Source organism: Euprymna scolopes, chromosome 5 (genome assembly GCF_053919585.1).
Source record: "Euprymna scolopes isolate OS-2025 chromosome 5, ASM5391958v1, whole genome shotgun sequence".
In the NCBI taxonomy this organism is placed as follows: Eukaryota; Metazoa; Mollusca; class Cephalopoda; order Sepiida; family Sepiolidae; genus Euprymna; species Euprymna scolopes.
The window spans coordinates 75522338-75543740 of record NC_136486.1 but is presented as its reverse complement, the minus strand read 5'-3'; the positions used below and the strand labels follow the sequence as shown (position 1 = coordinate 75543740).

The following is a 21403-nucleotide window of genomic DNA, read 5'->3' as shown; positions in this document are numbered from 1 at the left end:
GAAGGTAATGTAAAAATTTACCCACCAAAAAAAAAAAAAAAAGCAAATTTATTGCCTTTTGTATAGAGTGACACTAATTTGTTAATGTTTAATTTTGTGTGTGTGGGGGGGGGGGGGCAGCACGATGGTAATATGTACAGCGTGATGACAATTGGTTAATATTTTTAATTTAGTTTTTTAGCACAATTTTCTACTGTAGAGAGCTACGCCATAATTTCTGAAGCGTTCGTTTATTTGTCGAGGTGAATTCCAGAATATGCGAATAGTCAGGTATCAGCCAATAAAAATGGTCGGAATTTTGAGAAGGGAGAATTTATTATTTAATAGCATGTGTGCCCGGTGTTGCCGGGTGTTTGGAGGTGTGTGTTGAGCAAAAAAAAAAAGTGGTAGTCGGAAGGCAGGCTCAAACCCGTACAGTGAAGGAAGAAAAGAACGGGAAAAAAACGTGACGTCTTTGCTGTTACGACCACCGCCAGACTGGAAGTGACGTAGGTTTAAATTAATGCTAGACAATTGAAAAGAGTGGATGACTTTCGAAAATATTGGTGCAAAAGCCCTCACTGTAGAAAAGTGCCCAGTCGAGGGTGAAGAAATTGATGTTTTTAGCCAATTTTTCGGTATTTGTCGTCTGAAGGGTCGAGCTTCAAAATGATACTGATCTTGTGAAAATCTGTCGAAAGTTTTAGGCAGACACGCAAACATGCATCAATACATTTATATATTGGTAGCTCAAATTTTCGCCCCAAACCAATTAAAAAGCTTGCCCTATCTCTGAATACCCTTTATGTAAAATTTCAAAGGTTTAGACCAGAAATTGTTTTTAGTAATTTGGTAGAGACTGCAGAGGTCAATTTTTTTTTTAACTTTGACCCCTATTATGGCCCCTTAATATTTATTGTTTTGGGCTCAAATTAAGTTATTAAGTTAGATCCATGTCCAAGGAACCTATATCTAAAATTTCAATTGTTTATACACCAAATTGGTGGAGGAGTTTGGTAGAGTTCTCAAAGGTCAAATCATTGAACTGACCCCTTAACAGCCAAATTTCTGCCTGAAAACGGATTACAAAGATTTCTCCAAATCTCAATAACCTATATATCAAATTTTGGGTCTGTAGACTGAAAATTGACAGAGTTATTGTGTAGGGAAATGTACACAGACAGACACACAGACATACACACAGACAGAAACATTCACTTTTATAGATATATAGATTTTTGACTCGGGGGGAAATGGAAAGCTTATGTTATGTGTACGTATGTAATAACCAGTTAATGGCGGTGCAAGCACAATATTGTAGCAAAATATAGAATTTGACCTAGTCTGAACTGGGTCAAATTGAGAGAGAAAAATAGGAACTTTTTTCTCTGTAGATGTAGCGATTGTGATAGTGTTTGCTCATCAAATGTAACATAGCATTTTATTATCGTAAATGAATGTGGCAGATATGGTTGTCGTAAGTTACATAAGATAAGTAGCTGTCAGGGTAGATGTACTGAATTTGTATGTGGTATCTGTTAGTGGAAACCTATGGCACTTCAATCCAGAGGGGAATTTCTGCAATCAAAATATTATCTATAGAGATAGAGGCTCTCCTGTTGGGAATTGTGGATGCGATTGTATTGTTTGTAGTTTTTTTATATTTATTTGAACTTCAGCTTTTAAAAAGGTTTCTTGCAGACATATAATGGCTGGTTGATGGTTTGTTATAGGTAATAGGTTATTTATGTTAGGTTTTATGCCCCGGCAGTTCCATTGGGTGATGTTTTTTGGTTATGGTTTGATTTTATGTATTTATTTTTAACTTTTGGTTATGTCTGTTCTTCGATCTTCCATATCCATTTCCTCAAATCTGTTTTGGATTGAGTCTCTTGGTCTGGAAGTTGAGCATGGTTTGTTTATTTTGTTTTTTTGAGTAATTTCATAATATCTTCAGGTTTGATGGATTTGCTTTTGTTGTTTGATTATTTAGTTTGGTGGTATATTGTATGTTTTTTTTTTTGTTATTTCAAAGTGGATTGGTTGGTTGTTTTTGTTTTACGGCATATCAACCCTTTTAATGCAGAATCCAAAGATTTTGGAGAAAAATTTTTTAATAGAATATATTAGTTGTTGTCAAGTTGGTCTCTAACCTATAGTTGGGACCCTAAAAGGTACTACCACTCCGGGTCAGAGTGGACCTGGGAGCAATAGCAATTGAAGGGTGGTTCCACACTCCCCAAAGCCCGCAAGCTGGGGCCTCACCACTGGATATAGTTTAAGGTCATATCAAGGACCACAAGCTTCTTGGAAGGTTATATTTTTGGTACATTTTATTTTAGTAATTTCTTTTTCTTTCTTCCATTTGTCGCATTCTTTTGAATTTGCACTATGGCCTTTTTGGCAATCTGTATGAGTCTCGTTTTCTCCACACCTCATACATTCTGGAGAGCGTGTGGACTGGTCTCAATGGTGTCTATACCTTTGGCAGTTGTAGCATACAAGGGATTTTGGTATGTATGGTTCAGTGTTTATTTTTTCATACCCTATTTTGATGTTACTTGGAATTTGGTGGGTGTTAAAAGTGGCATGTTACATCTCATGTCCTAATAGGATCTTGAACATGATCTGCTCAACCACCAGGATCCCATCCTTAGGCATTACGGGTTGCCACCCCTGGTTAACAAGTGGCCCCATTGAGGGACTTGTATTCTCTGCACGGCGGCAATCGGTGTATTCTAATGCCCCACAGAGAGGGCGCTACTTGGAGATAGACAAAAGCGGCCAACTCGATGTTAAGAAGATAAAATTCCGAATCATGGATGGTGCTTTTACAGCCAATTGGAAGTTGACTGCGGCTAGATAATCTGGAGAACAGGTGAACGTTTATGCAAACAACATCGGATGTTTAAACAGATTGGGTGTTCCCTGATGCCATCTCCATAAAACTCCATTAGGCACCAAAAATCGAAACTGACCATGTGAGACCTAATAACGAGAGTGAGGGTGCTGAGGTCAACTAGGGACCAAAACCACCATGTAGTTGCAGCCATGAGTTCACTCTGTAATAAGTCTGATATTCCTGCTAGGAGCAGCCCTAGCACCAGCGTAAAGTGTTTCAGATGCGACCACAAGGGTAACATAGCGAGAGACTGCTGGAAATTGAAACCCATTGCTATCAATGCGGCAAGATTGGACACTGGGCTAAGGACTATTCAGGAAACAAACAAAGGGACAAGGTCAGTGCTAGCCTACTCTCCCACCTTTGTGGCGCTCTTAAAAACTATGTTGATGAAATGCAATGTTGGACGTCATGATGACTGGAGGTATGTGCCATGCATGCTGACAGAGGAGTGATTACCATAAACAAAAGCGTCTATGTCAGGATCAACATGCTACTAGTGCATAGTTGTCCACTGGGATTTGACTTTCTGTCAGGGATCAATGTGTTAAAAGCATCAGGAGCCATAACCGTTAGACTTACAAGTGCAATTCGGATCAGCAACAGAAAAATCCCCACATGTGCAGCTAGCTCCATCAGTGAACCTGACTTCACTGCTACATTTGATCATCGGAAGTGGGCATAGAAATCGGCACATGACCATGCACCTGAATGACTTTGCAATAGAGTGCACAAATATCGAATGTCTGCAGAAATCCGATTAGAGTACGATCAGGAACTCCGAGCATAGTTGAACAATGGTTGGCTCATGCCAAACCCAGAAAAAAGACTCTGACCTTCCAAGGGGTTAATTCCATTGATAGCTGTGATTCAGCTGAATAAGGCAAAGGTGTAGTCATTGGTGTCATCTATACAATTATGAGATCAGGGATGGGGTGGAAAATCACAGCAATAAACACTAATGGTTGGCATATACTCTCTGTAGAGAAGCTCTAGCATTCAAACTTGTAACCCGTCCAATACGAAAAATGAGATAAAAGCAAATTTAGGCGGTATTGTGGTTTAAGGCATCAGTATAAAAATACATTTTTTTTTTGTTCCAGGGGAGTGACATTTTTATCTCATGCACATGAGGTTGCTGTTAGTTGGGAAGAGGACAAAAAGAAAATTACAATGGTGGCAGCGGCGAGGTAGAAGAAATAGAAACCTGATTATTAAGAAGAATTCTAAGTCCGATCCTTTTTCCTTGCTTTCATTATATTATAGAAGAAGCCAACGTTTTTGTCATGAAAGAAACAAAATTTCGATGTCTTTTGTTCTCAACGTTATGTGACTAAAATAAGGATTAAAAGAAAAACAATAGACAATCTCTCAAGCAACTTGGGAATGAAGCTTATTTTTTGACAAAGGATAATTCCAAAGAACCATTTTGACTATTTTTGTTCCTTTTATTTTTAATGTTGAATAGTTGGGCATTTTCGTTAATTAGAAAAATTGTAAAGATCATGTTTAAATTATCCATTTGTTCATTTACGCATTGCTGCATTTTCTATAGCGACTCCCTTTTTGTGATTATTGGCATTTTCAAATTTTTGTCCTTATTTGCTTTTTTTTGTCCCCAAATATGGTATCACAGTTAGGGCTCATCTAGTAATCTATAGCCATTATGGATTTTTCTATTAGCTGGATCAATTATGTTTATGGGATCATGTAGTTGATTAAAATGGAACATGTTCAATTGGAATAGTCCCAATTATGATTGGTTCAGAGACACTTCATTTTTGTATATGTAACTAATACATGTTAAGTTTTGTTATCTTTGAGAAATATTTCTTGAATTCAATCAAATTGTGAGCATATACAATGAGGTTAAGCATAAGTTTTATTTTACAAGGCTGTTATTTGTGCTATGAATTTTGTTTAAATTTTTTAACTCACAAAATTCTTATTCTAAAGGAAACCATTTTATTTATATGTTTCAAACGTCCTCATTGAAGGCTTCATGTTTTTTAACAAAAACTCGAAAAATTAAATATTAAATGTTGAATATTATCCAATCGACATGAATCAGCGAAGACAAATACGTCATAGCACACTAGTAAGGATACCTTAACTGCAGTTCCATTGTATGAAGATTGTGCTGTGATTGTATTGTGTATTTATTCTTTAGAGCTGTTGTCAATATTGGTTTATTGACATCTCTTTTCTTCAGTTTATGGAAAGGAGTTGGGAAAAACTCATTTTTTAACACCGATAACTCTTGATGTATTCTGTCCTTTATTGATATTATGGAAGGTTTCATTTTTCTGGACTGCTTCTGTATGTTTTTCCCCTCTTAATGTGCCAATGTTTTTTTTTTTTTTAACTGCTTTAGAATAGAATGGTAAATTAGGAGTGATCTAACATCCCTTCAATGCTTCAAAATTGGAATCACCTCACCGCACAAGAATAGGCTAATGTAAAGTAATAATAAAATATTACAATAAACACATGGTTTAAATTTTAATTCATTGAAGTGTAGAAAAAATCTAAATTATTATCACATTTTTAACAAGCAATTGATTTAAGAAAACAGTATATTTCTTTTTTAAATTCTTTGATATGCATTTACTTTAGTAGAGTGCTCTATTTCTTTTTTAAATTCTTTGATATGCATTTACTTTAGTAGAGTGCTCTATTTCTTTTTTAAATTCTGTGATATGCATTTACTTTAGTAGAGTGCTCTATGTCTTTTTTAAATTCTTTGATATGCATTTACTTTAGTAGAGTGCTCTATTTCTTTTTTAAAGTCTGTGATATGCATTTACTTTAGCACTCTAACATACATATCTTCACTTGTTCACATGGATTGGATAATATTTAGCAATATTTTGCTGTTTGTGAAAAAAGAAAACATAATACCTACAAAGAGGATATTTGAAATATAAATAAAATAGTTTCCTTTAGAATAAGAATTTTGTGAGTGGAAAAATTCAAGAAAATTCATAAGCACAAATGAAAGTCTTGCGAAATTAAAATCATTACATTTATACTTCGTTCTATATGCTTACAATTTGATTAATAAGAAAAGGTGATTGTTAAAAGCAAATCCTCAAAATTTATGGCGATTTTATATTTCTGATTTTATCAACAGTAAAACCCACTTACTTGTTTTGCAATACATTCAGTTAGCTGCAAAACTGCAATAAGAGCTTCTTGTTCTTGAGGAGTAATTCCACCATGCACATGGTGTCCTCCAAATGTCTGGGATGGTAATTCGCGCCGTAAATTTGTATAGTATTGGTTTAAGGAAAGAAAAATATGATCCCATGATACCATATGAGCCGAACTCCCTAAAACAGGAAAAAGTGAAACGGAATGAAAAAAAGGTGGAATTGAAAAGTTCCCAAATTCTACATTCGGGTTTTTATCGATTTTTATGATAAATCAACCCTACAAAAAAAAAAGTAGAAAACAAACAATTGAACAAATAATGAAATTAAAATTAGAAGAAATGGAACATATGATGTACCTGAATTCATTCCATTCATTTTCAAGAAGCTAAAACAGTGCCATGCACATTGCGAGCTGTTAGCCAAACCAATTAGTAATTGAATATATGGAACATAAAGAGAAGTAGGTAACAAATCACCAGCCAGGCGGACAAATTTATACAGGGCAACCTATAAAAAAAATCAAGAGAAAAGAAAGAATAATGATAGTCAAGTTTAAAAAGAGTACACCTTCTGTTGTATTAAAATCGTTTTACTGTTTCCTCAATAAAATAAAAGTAAAAAAAGTTTTATTGGTGACTAAACTGATATATTAATCTAATTTTTAAAATGATGAAAAAGTTTTTTTTAGGTTAAATAAAGATAACTCTTCAATTAAACAAATGTAATGCAGATATCTTATAATTGAAGTAAAATAATATTTTCCTCCCAGTTCACTGACAACTATAGTTTTCTATCTGAAAGCTGCATACATAAATCAGACTTTGGCAGTGATTCAGGCCAGTTCTTGACGTTAAATTTGAACTCAACCTCAGATCAAAAGTCTCAAACTCAAATCCAACTGTTCTCTTCTCTCTGCACTTTCCACACTGACGCCAAAAATAAAGAAGACGGCTCTTTTATAGAGAGACCCAACCACATCTCATTTGCATACCCCCTCCCCCCCTCCTGTCACATCATGTGATTTTCAGTCCATAAATACTAGGGGGCGGCCATTTTTATTTTCTCTTTTTGTTTTTTCTTTCCTAACACGAGCTGAGGTAATGTTCTTTACTGTTAACCACACGCCCCCTTGATCTCTAAGATCAATAATTAGTATCATAGTCCGCCATCGATGCTGGGCGTCTTTGTTCATGGTGCGATCGTCGGAGAGGCTCTTCTTCAGCCACTTCAACATCAGCATGAACCTCCCCTTCCTTTGATGGCAAGGAGACTCCGTATATCTAGAATGTGATGAGGCATTCCGTCAAATACTACCTTGGTTTTGGAGAGTACTTCAGTCACTGTACCTGGTCGTGCAACGAGAATTGGGTGGGTTCACCCACACCTCTTCACCAACTGTGATGTCCACGCAGGCCTGTTCTTCTCTCTGCGTTACAGCCAATGGATGTCGCCATTCATAAGAAAAAATAGACCCGTGCGGCACTGAATTTTCGTCTTGACCAGCCTTTGGTGTCATATTGTACCAAAAAACTGCTTCTTGGGACGAAATCTGGCTTCTTGATGCCACAGCTTTTATAGTACGATGGTGCCTCTCTATAATTCCATTTCCACTTGGACGGTATGCAGCTCTAAAATATAGTCCCACATTCCACTTCACACATAAGTCTCTAAAAACTTCCGAGCGGAAAGACGTACCATTATCCACCAACACCTCTTCTACTGGCCCCCTTTCTATAAAAAAACTCCTAGACAACTGTCTTTACCTCTTCTGCTGTTTCATTCTTGATTTTCCGCCATATAACTACTCTCCCAGGCCCACAATCTATCATAGTTACATGCAGTTCATGTTGATAATGTGTGATGTCAATGGCTAATCTCTGCCAATTCTCTTCAACATGCAGTTTCCCTTTTTCATGTCTAGCCGGTGCAGGATCGATTGATTGGCATTCCCTACATTGTTCCACCACCAGAGCCAGATTGATGCCTTTCATCACAGCATCGAGTTCCACAACATTGATATGGGGTGCTATCATCCTTTTTGCGTAGCCAAGCAGCATCTTCAACAGCCATTTCTCCTATTTCCAATAATACCCCTAATGCTACAATGCTAGCATCAGTCCATATCACCCCTTCATGGCCCTCCTTTACATGCTATTCTCCTCTCACAGGGTCCATTTTTTTCACTTCTGCAATGACTTCTTGTATCATGAGAAGCACTTCTTGATCAACTGCATCTTCCCAACTGTCTGTCCCAGTCTGCCTTTTAATAAAACTGCACGCAGTTCGCAGCCATCCAGCTATTGGGTAGTGGCCAACCAGCTTTCCACATATAGAGAAAAGCTCTCTCTTGGCTAGGTCAACCTTGGCTTCAAGGATCTCATTTCCTCGCCCAAACATCAATTTTCCTGCCTTGTTCTGTAGTCGAAATCCCAAAGCCATTCCGTTTTCCAGTGACTCAGGCGGTTTTGTCGTCAGTCCATATGCTTTGATATGCTCTCTCACCCTTTCCACAGTCACCTCTGTTTCATCCACTAGTACATCGTCAATGTAAAAGCAGGTGCCTCTCTTCACTGCATCGTCTTTGGCCAACACTGTCTTAAGAACTGCCGTCATTATCTTTGCTGCGGAGTTCAGACCAAATCCTAATCTGGTCAGACAATAAACTTGACCTTTGTACTCTACCAATTGATATTTCCACAATTTCTCATCCACATGAAGTTGGAGGTAGGCTGACTTCAGGTCCACAATTTTAGTTGCCTGCTTCATCCTGCTCCATTTCCTTACGACTTCTTCACACACGTCGATTCTGTCCTTTGTGTGACAAGCGACAAACTTGTTCAGCTCACGGAAATCCAACACTGGCCTAACTTTCTTCTTAATAGGTTGGACCACAGCCATGAGTGGTAAAATTCCTTCAACTTTCCCTGACCACGGCATTAATATTCCTTCATCTATCCATCTCTCAACTTCTTTTTCAAACTGCGGCTCCACAGCTCCTTTCAGTGTGCTTTTGTAGCAGCTAACCTGATTCGTCAATACAGGTGGCTCCGCGGTCCATCGCCATTCTACCATCCATTTTTCGCCATTGAAGCAGGCTCGAAAGTCATCATCCTCAATCAGACATGGTCGGGGTTTCGACGGTTGGTTGGTATCACCCCTGGTTAAACTTCCTGTTATTCCCGGTGCACTCTGATTGCCAAACTTCACCTGACCTTTAGCAATAGTAGCTCTTCCCAGTCGGTCTATCGCATCCACGCCCAGCACCACATCAATTCCTGCAACCAGTCTATCCAGCACGATCACTCTTAGCCGCAATGGCATATTCCTTACTACAATCTCCGCATCGGCCTCTCCACAGCATTCCACTTCTCTGCCATCCACCGCTCTAACATTGCTGGTTCCATTCTAAGAGTTGGCGACGCTCGTAGTAATAAGTGTTGTTGTACATCCAGTATCAACAAGAGCTCTAGCCCTCTTTCCATTGATTGTGATCACTAACTGTGGCAACAAACTCTCATACGCCTGTTCAGTATAAAAGGGGTGACTACTGGCGCAATAGCACCCCTTTACTCGTTTCCCGGAAGCGAAGGGCAATTCCTGCTAATGTGCCCTACTTGGCCACACCGAAAACAGATAATGTCTGGCTGTGGCTCCCTACAGTCTCTCATCAGGTGTGGTCCTTGACATCGAAAGCATTTACCGGTAAATCCATGGCCTTGCTTCATCACTGGTCGTTCCTTTCTGCTTGTCACAGCAGCCGCGACCGCCCCCCAGCTCACCGGGCTGTTTCGCCAAAACTCTAGCATGCCTTAGAATCTCCTCCACCTTCATGGTTTCAATATCAGTAAGTCGTCGCAGTTCCATGGAGATGCGATCAAGGAAACCAGTTACAAGCGCCAGCTTTACAGTCTTCTCAAGGCTGCGTCCCCCATATCCAGCCAATCCTGCTAGTAGTCGCCTTACCTCTGCCACGTACACATCCACAGACTCCCCAGTCCAGGTGACTCTTTTGAGCTTGTTGTAAGCCTCAAACATGCTCTTGGAAAATGCGGTCTTTAACTGGTTTTCAATGCTCTCAGCAATGGCCTGATCCGTCTCTCCCATTTCTAGATAGACCGCTAGAGCACTTCCTTCCAAATACATTAGTATTAATGTGGCTACATCCTCAATCTTCTGCAGTCTTGCTACCAACTTCAGCTTGTTAAGCCACACAACCACGTCACCTTCTCCAGTAAATGGCCTCAGAATATTGCTGCTCAATCTTACTCGGTCACCCATTTTTGTCACTGTGCCGAAATAGTTTGACATTAAATTTGAACTCAACCTCAGATCAAAACTCTCAAATTCAAATCCAACTGTTCTCTTCTCTCTGCACTTTCCACACTGACGCCAAAAATAAAGAAGACGGCTCTTTTATAGAGAGACCCAACCACATCTCATTTGCATACCCCTTCCCTCCTCTCATCACATCATGTGATTTTCAGTCCATAAATACCAGGGGGCGGCCATTTTTATTTTCTCTTTTTTTTTTTCTTTCCTAACACGAGCCGCACGATGCAGGAGGTAAGGTTCTTTACTTTTAACCACATGTATAAGTGAGGGTTTGATTTGATTTGGATTGGTTTGGTTTGGTTTTATGGCATATCAACTTTTTTTGTCTTTTTGGTTATTTAATGCAGAGTTTCATTTTTTTGTTTTGTGGATTAGATATTTTAATTTATTCAGTAAGTCAAGTCAGTCTTTTTTGCATCATTAGGTGATGTGCGTTTTTTTTTTGTTTTTTTTTTTTTGGTGTTTGGTAGAGTTGGACTGAATTAAAGTTATATTCTTTTGTATAAATTTACTTTTTTCAGAAATGTTAGTATTTTGTTGGAATTTATTTTTTTAAATAGTTCTTTCATATTGTTGACATTATAACCATTTTGCCGGATATACGCGAGATTGCCACAATCCAAAAGAAAGTGTTTACCGTAAAGTTCTTGCCATGCAAAACATTCTTGAGGGTCTTCTGTTTTTAGCAGAAAGGAGTGGGTTATGTGCGTGTGTCCTATGCGAATACGGGACAAAATCACTTCTTCTCTACATGATTTTCTGGCATCTGGTAATTGTTTTTCTATTGTGGGTTTGATCTTGAAAAGTGTTATTTGGACAGTTATTCCATCTTTCTTGCCATTTCTTTGTAGTCAGAGTGGAATTTTTATATTGCTTTTATTGAGTTTTAAAGTTGGAAGTTCGGAAGGCTCCCAGCGCAAGCCTGAGGCCCTGATGTTGAATGGTGTCCAATATCTTTATGTAAGACAGTGGCACCATAAATGAAGCTGCCATAATCTAGTTTCAATCGCACTAGTGATCTATATAACTTTAATAGGGTTTGTTTGTCTGCTCCCCAATCTGTGTGGGCAATGACCTGCATTAGCTAGAGAGTTTTATTACATTTATTTTTAAGGTGTTGATGTGAGGGATGAATGTAAGCTTTTTGTCTAGTATTAGCCCTAAGAATTTATGTTCATTTACAACAGGAATCGGAGTATAATCTAGTTTTAAAATAGGATCTGTGTGCAGTTGACAAAAGTACATACATTTTGTTTTGTTAATGGAAAATTTGAAGCCATTCTTATTTGTCCATTTTTTTTATTTTGTCAATGCATTGTTGAAGTTGGCGCTCAATTAGATATGTCTCGAGCTGTATGCAATTAAAAAAATCATCAACATATAGAGAACAATCCACGCCTTGGTTTATGCATCCAGCAATATTGTTAATTTTTAGGCTGAATAATGTTACCGACAAAATACTTCCCTGTGGGACTCCCGTTTCCTGTTCCTTGATGTCAGAAAGGCATATTCCTACACGGACATTGAATAGTCTATTGTTGGTGAAGTTGTTGATGAGATGGGTAGTCTTCTTTTCACTCCAGCTTCTTTGAAATCTTTCATGATGCCATACCTCCATGTTTTTCAAGATCAAAGAAAATAGCAGTCATATGCTTTTTTATATAAATGAATTTCTGATGAAAGTTTCTATTCAATTAAATGGTCTGTTGTGCTCCGATGTTTTCGGAAGCCACATTGAAAATGAGTTATTTTTATTTGTTTCCAGAAACCAAATTAATCTGGTGTTGACTATTCACTCCATGATCTTACATACACAGCTTGTTAGAGCTATGGGGAGATAACTGGAGGGGTCAGATGCATCCTTTCCTGGTTTTGGTATAGGAATGACTGTGGCTTGTTTCCATATGGCTGGAGGATTGCCATTAAGCCAGATGTCATTATAAATAGAAAGTAAATACTTTAATGGTTCATCTGGTAGTTGTTTTAGAAATTTTTATGTTATCTTATCAGGTCCCTCAGCCATGTTGTTGGATTTTTTTAATGGATCCTTTAGTTCATGGATGGTAAAAGGTTTGTTGTATTCTTCCTCATTATTACTTTTAAAGTTCAGTTTGTTTTAATAATCTGGAATTTTTTATTGTAATGTTTAGAAGATGAAGTATCTGCAAGCAGGTTTGCCATGTGCTCTTTTTTAGTTATTTTATTATTGTTTATACAGAGGTGGTTGAGAGAGGAACTGGTGTTTTTTCCTGATATTTCCTGAATCATATTCCATACAGTTGTCGTTGGTGATGCAATTGATTTTAGACATAAAATTCTTCCATAATTCCCTTTTGTCTTTTCTTGTTCAGCGTGCTTTAGCACTGCATATTTTAAAGTTGTTAAAATTCTGAGTAGTTGGTTGATTGTTGAATTTTATTAATTCAGCACATCGTAGCCTGATAGCCTTTTTACAGTCATTAATAAACCAGGGGCGATTATACTTGGTTGATGATTTTGTTTTAGGAATACACTCTTCTGCTATTGAGATAATGGTATCTGTAAAGTGAGTAATCGAGTCTTTCTCATGTTTTCCAGGTAGGAGTTTGTGTTTGCATAGTAATTTGATTTATTCCAGTTAGCTTTTTTAAGGTTCCAGCGAGGAATTTTTGAGGTTATTTCAAGACCAAAGTGTTCTAATGTTATTGAGAAGTGGTTACTTCCACAGGTATCCATATGCACTGACCAGTTGTAATCTATAAAGATACTAGGATCACTTATAGAGAGGTCAATTGCTGAGAACGAGTTTGTAGTGGAGTGAATAAAGGTTGGTTTTTGTTGTTATATATGCATAGGTGGTTGTTGTTGATAATATTTTCTATCGTGATTTCTTTTCTGTCTGTGTCTGAGCATCCCCAACTAACATTATGACTATTAAAATCACCTAATAATAAGAAGGGACGAGGGAGTTGGTTGATGAGATTTTTTTATTTCAGTTTCATCTATGGGGTCATTTAGAGGCAGGTAGATGGAGCAAATTGTGACCGTTCTATGTAGGGTAGTTGTGACGGCAATTGCCTGTAAGTTAGCTTGTAGATTTATTTGGCTTTGTGCTGTGGTTTTGTTAATATGTTCCTCCAGAAGCTCTATTTGGGTTATTTGTTGTGTAGTTGTATTCAGTAAAACTTTGGAGATTGATATTTTCAGATGGTTTTAAAAAGGTTTCTTGTAGGCATATTATTGTGGGGCATAGATCGGATATTAGTAGAAGTAATTCATTCCAGTTGGCTTTTATACCTCTGCAATTCCATTGGATTATTTTGTTGGCCATAGTTTAGATTTTATGTATTTGATTTCCTTTTGTCTTGAGAATAGGGATGTTTTCTTTTCTATGGAGGGTTGGAAGTGTTGTTTTCTATTTCCATTGTTTCCAAGGAGGTTTTAAATTTATTTTGGTCTGTAGTTCTTGTATTTGAATCATTGGACTGTTTCATGTGCATTTGTGAGCTTTTTATCTTTGGTGAATTCAGTTTCTGTTTCCATGGCTTCTGGTTCTTTGTGTTCAATTGGTTTGTTAGCTTTTATGCTTGATTTATCTCTGGTTTTAGACGTTGAACGAGATCGTGGTTTGGTTTTTATAGGGCTGGTTTTCTTCAAGGAATTTTTCCCATTTATTGCTCTTGTCTGTTCGGATGTTTTTGGAGAGTCTTTACTTTTTTGCTTGTTGTTATTTGCTTTTATATTTGAACTCTTGTGGGGAATTGAAGGACTCTCCTTATTGTTGGTATTCTGCTCCTCTGAGTTCTCGATCTCCAATGTCTTAAAGGTGTTGGAGAGGGGAATTTGTGGGTTTATTTGTAGTTTAGTTTGGTTCTGCTGTGTTTTTTTGGGATTTGTTTCTGATCTATTGGGTGTGGTGTTTGGATTTTTGGTTTTAGTGAGGTTTTATTCATATTTGTTTTTTTCATTTCTCCAATTGTATTTATCAATATTTTGATTTGGTTAGTGAGATCTTGGATTTTAATATCAAGGTTTTTTGCACAATAATTATTGTTGTGTTTATTGGTGTTGGGAGTATTCTTTTCTTTTTTTTTTCTGAATATTTAGCTGTTATTGCTTCCGGGTACGTGATGTTTAATGAGTGTTTAATTTTTACAATTTCCTTTTCTTTTTTCCAGATTTCACAGTCTTTGGAGTAGGCACTGTGATTTTCTTAACAGTTGGCACAGTTATAAGTTTTTTGACAGTTGATATGATTGTCATTTCCTCCACACCTTCCACACACTGGCTGGCATGTACATCAGTCCTGATAGTGACCAAACTTGTGACAGTTAAAGCAAGTGGGTTGGGAATGTATGCTTCGACTCTTAGTTTCTCGTAGGCTATTTTTATTTCTTGTGGAATTTTTTGTTGGTTAAAGGTTAGTATGTATGTATGTGTGTGTGTGTGTATGTGTGTGTGTGTTTATCATTTCTCCATTTTTTTTATTTGAATTCTTCTGACATCCGTTACATTTTGTTCTTTTAGATTTGAACGGATTTCGTCAATGGAACAAAGTGAAAGATCAGGACTTTTCACCACTCCTTTGCATATGTTCAATGTTTTGTGAGGGTACATTTTTATTTTTATATTGTCAAAAATTTTCCATTTTATAAAATTCATCTGCCTGTGTTTATTAAAAATTTCTATCAGAAGAGTACCATTTCTTAATTTTTTGAATAGTTTAGGTTTGACCCTTTCTGATAGTATTTTTTCTATCTTTAAGGGGAAGAGTTTGGTTAAAGGAACTTCTCCAGTTGAGTCCATTACTATAAAGTTTGATTAGTTATATGGTTTCTCATTCGTGTCACTGTCTGAACTGTCTAAAAATCTATTTTACTTTTTACTCATATTGGGTTAGTTTTTTTTAGTTTTTTTTTAATTCATCATCCCTGCTCCCCACCCACCTTGGAGCCCTACTTGGGATGTGCACAGGAGGGAAACCCATTCGCCCTAGCTACAACAGGGTTACAGGTATGATATACTTGTATATAATGTAGGCTTTGATATACTATATACTATGTAGGTATGATATACTTGTACATAATGTAGGCTTTGTGTATCTTAATTTCTCCCATCCAAGTAAAATATGGGAAAGATTAGAGAAAAACATCCATGTCTAGTCCTTGTTCACTATGTACAATTGACCCTCAGCCACCGCTTTCACAACTTATTTGGGGATCAGTATTGATGGGGAAGTGTTGTGTAATATTTAGATTTGGTGCAGATTATATGTGTATAAGTGGTGAGCTAGACGTGACCAGCCGATTGATCGGATCAGGTCTCTCCGACCGCCCTTCTGGCCCAGTATGAGGCCAAAGTGGAGTGTTGCAACTGATACCTTTATTTCCTTAGGTATCAGTTGCTCAGCCACCAGGATCCTTTTCATAGACATTACAAGATGCCACCTCTGGCACCTATTAAAGTTTGCAAATCATATGATTTATGTACAAAAAATATGTTCATTTCTGTGTTTGCAATACTACTTAGCTCCATCTATTAAAAAAGTCACTAGTCATTCTTTTTTATAACAATGTAAATATTTAAAATGTTTATTTTTATTTATAAATTTGATTTTTATTGAGAGGATCATACTATATTTACAAATAAAGATGCTTCAATAGTACTTTTCTTCCATTGTTTGTGTGACACAATTATTCCACTAATAAAATTAAAAACACCCTAGTCTCTATGCACAATATTGCTACAAGGATTTATATGAAACAATAAAATGTTTAAATGTTCATCTTTATCTATCTAAAGTTAGGTATGTTCATATTCACTCAGAAACTAATTAACTAATAATTATGAATTTTGTTGCAAACAAGGTGGGTAACTTAGTTTAATTTAATTTTATGCAAAGGGGTAAAAAAAGGGGGAAGCTGTCTGTGAGAATTCAAATAAAACCTTTACTTTTTGTGAAAGTTTAACAGGTGTTAAACATCAATTAACAAATATTATCAAAATTTCAGTTTCCATTATGTATTTTAAATGGTTTTTAGGAATCACATACGCACAACTTTGCATTTGAAAATTCAAAGATTTCATATTTGTATTAAATTTAATCCAGCCATTAAACACTAATTAAACAAGAATCCTTAAATTTTAATTCTCGCCTAGAATACAAATCAAGTAACAGATGTTGATAAAAATTATAAAGATTCTAAACATAATATTTAGTTTCGTTATATCTTGATTTTAATAAAGGGGGTATAAAATAGGTGCAAGACTGTTCTGTTTGGGATGGCTAATCTTCTAGTTATCTCTCTCTATATATAAAGCAAAGTTTCCTGCATGTGTGTTGTGACATCACAGTTAAACGGTTGATATAAGAGTCCATAGATTTAGAATCAGCAGCATTAATCTGATATCCTTACCGATGTCAGAAGTTCTTAAACCATTTTGAAAACTCATGAAATATTAAAAGTATGTAAAATAACACTAGAAATAAATGTTCCTTCACTTTTTAATGTTTCTTTTCAGCTGACAGAACATACATACTTATAATAATCTGAATCTTTTCAATATTGATAAGAAAAACAAAGTAAAATTGTTTGGCAATTTTGCATTATTGGAATATTCTGTTACTTTTTAAACTATATAACATCTTTCTTTTAAAAAGATATGTTGCACCTTTTTTTTTTTTTTTTTTTAAACTTTTCTGTTTCATCAGATAAGGCTAGGTAGCCCTGTTTTAGCATGCAATTAAAACAATTTAAGCATATTTCATATTTACCTGCCGCTGAGGTGGTCGATGATGCAAAGCACTGGTTCCTAAATGGCCATCAGCAATTGTAGAACCGGCAGGACACCAATATTCAAGACCATATTCTAAACCAAGCTTATCCTGGCCATACAGTTCAGCAAGCTAATAGAAAACATGGAAAAATACAAAGAAAATTTGGATGATTTAACTAGCAATACACATGAAAAACTTGAAATAGCTTGAAATATTTCAATATTGGTATGCATAGAAAGAGCTTGATGAGCTAAGAAAGAATCTTTTTAAATTTTTAAAATCTGATTAAAATTAAGGAAGTTATGGCTATTTTTGTGCCTCACACGTTTGGATATTTTCCCCTCTTTAAGACCATATGCGTTTCGTCACATTTTTTACACTACTTTTTCAGTAAAAATGTCATATCTTTGTTAAAACACAAGACTAAAAAATGAAATTTACTGTATAAGTGTATTTTTGTACAAGGAATTAGAATATGCAACTGAAAATCTCCCAAAGTTTATGGTTTCCAAATAATCTGCAGTAAATGTGCATAAATATGCAGCAATTCCTTAAAAATGCCATGTATCCATAAACAGAAAAGAAGTTGGAGAACTCAAAGTTGAATTGTAATGTGCTTTATGTACAAAAAACTTAAATCTAAACATAAGACCATTTAAAAATGAATATATTGCAATATTTCTTTGGTATTATTGTAGATTAACACCTTTTGTTTAACCCCACTCAACTCCTTCTGACCACCCCTCCAAAATGTGATTCTAACTTTTAAGGAAATTATGTATAAAATGCCATGAAAAACTTTAATGAAAGATAAACAAATTATTTTAGAATTGAATGTAAAATAATTTCCTATTACAGATCATTCTAGCATTTTAGGGCAGTTAACTTTTTTTTTCTATGGGAAAATATGCATGCTTTTTTTTTTTTTTTAAGATGATTATGTGTAGTTTTAAGAGGGTTTCTATGCAATGAGAATATGTGGAGGGACCCTGGAGGGTTGCCATTCGGACTTTGAATTAATTGTAGGGCTAAGGAAAATTATGTGTGAACATACTGAAAACTTGACAGAGACAAAGCTAACAAAAACAATATTAGAGGGGGGAGCGGTTAGTTTCACAAAAATTTAATGTAAAATAATTCACCATTTCCTGGCCATTCTAGCATTTTAGGACAGTTAACCAATTTATTTTTATGTGTATTTTCTTTAAGGAAGGATCTATTTTTTGTTTGTTTGTTTTAGATGCTTGTATGTGACTTACAGAGGTATTTTGTTGGAGGGGGAGGGGGGCTTGCCACTCGAACTTAGTGTTATTGTTAGGGTTAAAGAGTGTTTTAGGAGGAGACTTGCCACACATAATTTGTATTAGAGGTGAACTTAAGAGAGCTTTTTTTCAAAGAGAGCGTTCATCACTCATATTTACTGTTAGCGGTTCATAATTATTGGCTTTATATTATATATTTAGTTTTAATTTAATAAGAAACTGCGTTGCGAAATTTCAAAGAAAATTCCATAAATTTGTTGATTTCTATTTTCGAGGTTGAAGGTGTTAATTCCATAGGCCGTTTATACTACGCTGGAGCAGGTTGTAAAAATATCTTTCGCTTAATAATTAGAAAAAAAAATTAACGAAATAAAAAGCTTCCTAATTGTAGTTTGATTTGTTTTCTAACTGCTTTTAAAATTTCAAGAATATTGATATAGATTTTGAGGGTTTGTATTACTATACACATAGATTCGAAAAAGTTGTCAAAAAAACAAATATATAACAAATAAATGTTATCAAAAGCAAGTTACTTTTCTACCTAACTGGATAATTTTTTAGTGTTTTTATTTAATGTTTATTCAGCTTGAAAACAGTGTTTACCGATGTTTTGGAAAATTTTAAATGGCGCCCGCCGCCCGACTCTCTTGAAACGGTAAGTTTGGGGAAAAGAATTAAAAATAAAAAAGTAGACAAAATACTGCTAGAAACTCGCTCAATATATGTTACCGTGACATAGGCTGACATATATTCGGTGAGTTTTTAACAGTATTTTGTATAGTTTTTTTTTTTTTTTTTAAATTTTTAACTCCTTTTCTCAAACTTACCGTGTCAAAGAGAGTCGGGCCGGGCGCCATTTTTAATTTTCCAATACATTACATCGGTAAACACTGTACGTTTTTCGAGCTGAATAAACATGTTACATTAAATAAAAACACTAGAAAATTATCCAGTTAGGTAGAAAAGTAACTTATCTTGCCTTTGATAACATTTATTTGTTATATATTTGTTTTTTGACAACTTTTTCGAATCTATGTATAAACGAGATTTTGATACTTATTTTGATTGTGAAAAAAACATTTGTGGCTGTTCGCAGTAAAACATTGTTTTAATTCGCTGTTCAAAACTAATTTAAAGAATAAAAGTGCATGCAAGCTATATATCTACAAAAGTTTATTTTGTTTTTTTTAACCATGTTTTTAAATTTGACGAAAAAATGTGAGAAATTGCAACAGATTCATAATGCCGAATTGGTTGGGATTGTTATTATACATTCTGAAAACCGAATAGTTCTAAACTAATGTTATTCTGATAACAAAATAGCTCTAATTAAACATAAGAACATTTATATTTATATTTCATTATGTTTTCATTTTGTTTCATTTTGTTTTTCTTAATTATTTTCATTATGTTTCATTTTGTTTTTCTTAATTCGTTCTTGAATAAAAATTAAAGAACGCGTGTTTGTTTATACACTGTGCTATGGCTGAGTCTACAGGCTGTAGCTGCTGCTGGTCCTAGTAATATTAACTTCATTTGACCAAATTCGAAAAATAGAAACAATTTTTTTTTTTCGGGTAGGTCCTTTTAAATTATCAATTACCGCGGTCCTACTCAACATAAAATAATACTTTTAATTGATAAAGATAGTAAAAAGATTGATTTACTTACTACTGGGTGTCCGAAGAATTTTTTTTTCAAAATGTTCGATACTCGGCATATTAAAGTCTTATTTTTAACACGACAAAAAAAGAAATGGTCAAAAATATTTCGGACACTTGACAGTATTAAGATTAACACCTCTTCTTATTGATTCCCAAATTTCATGACGAAATTCTTCATACAATCACGGTACGGACCTTTAGAAAACAGGGGGGGTCATTACAAAACCTTACCGAAAACGCCATTTTATGATGTTCACATTTTTATCACTTTATTTACTCAAAACTCTTAAAATATATAATGTACATTCATATTTATTAATTCATTTGAAAGTATATTCATTTCCGAACAAAACAGTAGTAATTTGAAGACTTGAAGTGCTTTGGTTTAAAAAATATGGCTATTTTAGTAGAACTACCTTGAAATCTCTGATTATCCAAAGCGTTTTTTCGTCCGTGTGTATTACTAATTTAACAAAATATGCAAAACAAGGTATTAGATGAGGTTCTTTCATCATCAAATGCTGAATTTTGGTTGTTGAGTTTTTTTACAGCATGTCAATCCTTGTTAGACTATTATTTTATAGGCATGTATTTTGCAAATATTATGTACACGATGGATTCTATTTAACCCATGAAATCTTCACAGGTACTACAACTCTGAGTGGTCATAATTTACTTGTTAGTAATGATGACGAAAAAGTGAGTCTCCACTCCCAAAAGATCAAACTGGGGTTGGAATGTAATTTGATATGCTATTCAGGACAAGTATACTAATTAGCTATTGTTATCATTCAATAAAAACAGTGAATATTGTCTCAAGTCAACTATTACAAAGTAATAAAAATAAAAAGCAAAAAAAACTTGTAATGCCCTCTTATTTCCAAGAAAAAGTGTAATTTTACAAAACTAGTCAACTATAACATGCATCATTTTATATAAAAATTTATGGTAAATCTAATAAAACAATGTGCACACATATGCCAGAAAATATTTTTGATAATATCTAAATAAAAAATATCTAGTCTTGCAAGTCAAATCCACGTAGAATTGGGAGTTGTAGATATTATTTGAATTGACAACGTATTATTGATTATTATGAATTAAATTTTGTTGGTAGGAGGAGTGGAGTTATGATACCGGTTTCTCCATATAACCCAGCAGACACACACAGTCAGACTGAGAACCAGCCAGAGAGAGAGAGAAACATCCTCTGTTCCTTACTCAATCTTCATGTTGTTGAAAGTCTTACCAGCAAACTTATGTTCAAAAACTGAACTTGTAAATTACCCAGGTCACTGTTTCTCTCTACTGTATGGCACAAGATACCAGTGAAGCTAGAGTTCCCCAGTGAG

General features: G+C 35.3%; 1 protein-coding gene across 2 annotated transcripts in view; it reads right to left on the bottom strand.

The window, feature by feature from the left end:
- The window catches only part of LOC145276857 (nuclear pore complex protein Nup205-like), a 393804-nt gene that overhangs the window by 114033 nt on the left and 258368 nt on the right, over nucleotides 1–21403 (bottom strand). For both annotated transcript variants that reach the window (XM_080128250.1, XM_080128251.1), the window contains exons 11-13: nucleotides 17123–17254; nucleotides 6393–6543; nucleotides 6029–6213 (exon numbers count right to left, since the gene is read on the bottom strand). In XM_080128250.1, the coding sequence (XP_079984376.1) occupies nucleotides 6029–6213; nucleotides 6393–6543; nucleotides 17123–17254 (468 nt within the window). The remainder of the gene's footprint in view (nucleotides 1–6028; nucleotides 6214–6392; nucleotides 6544–17122; nucleotides 17255–21403) is intronic.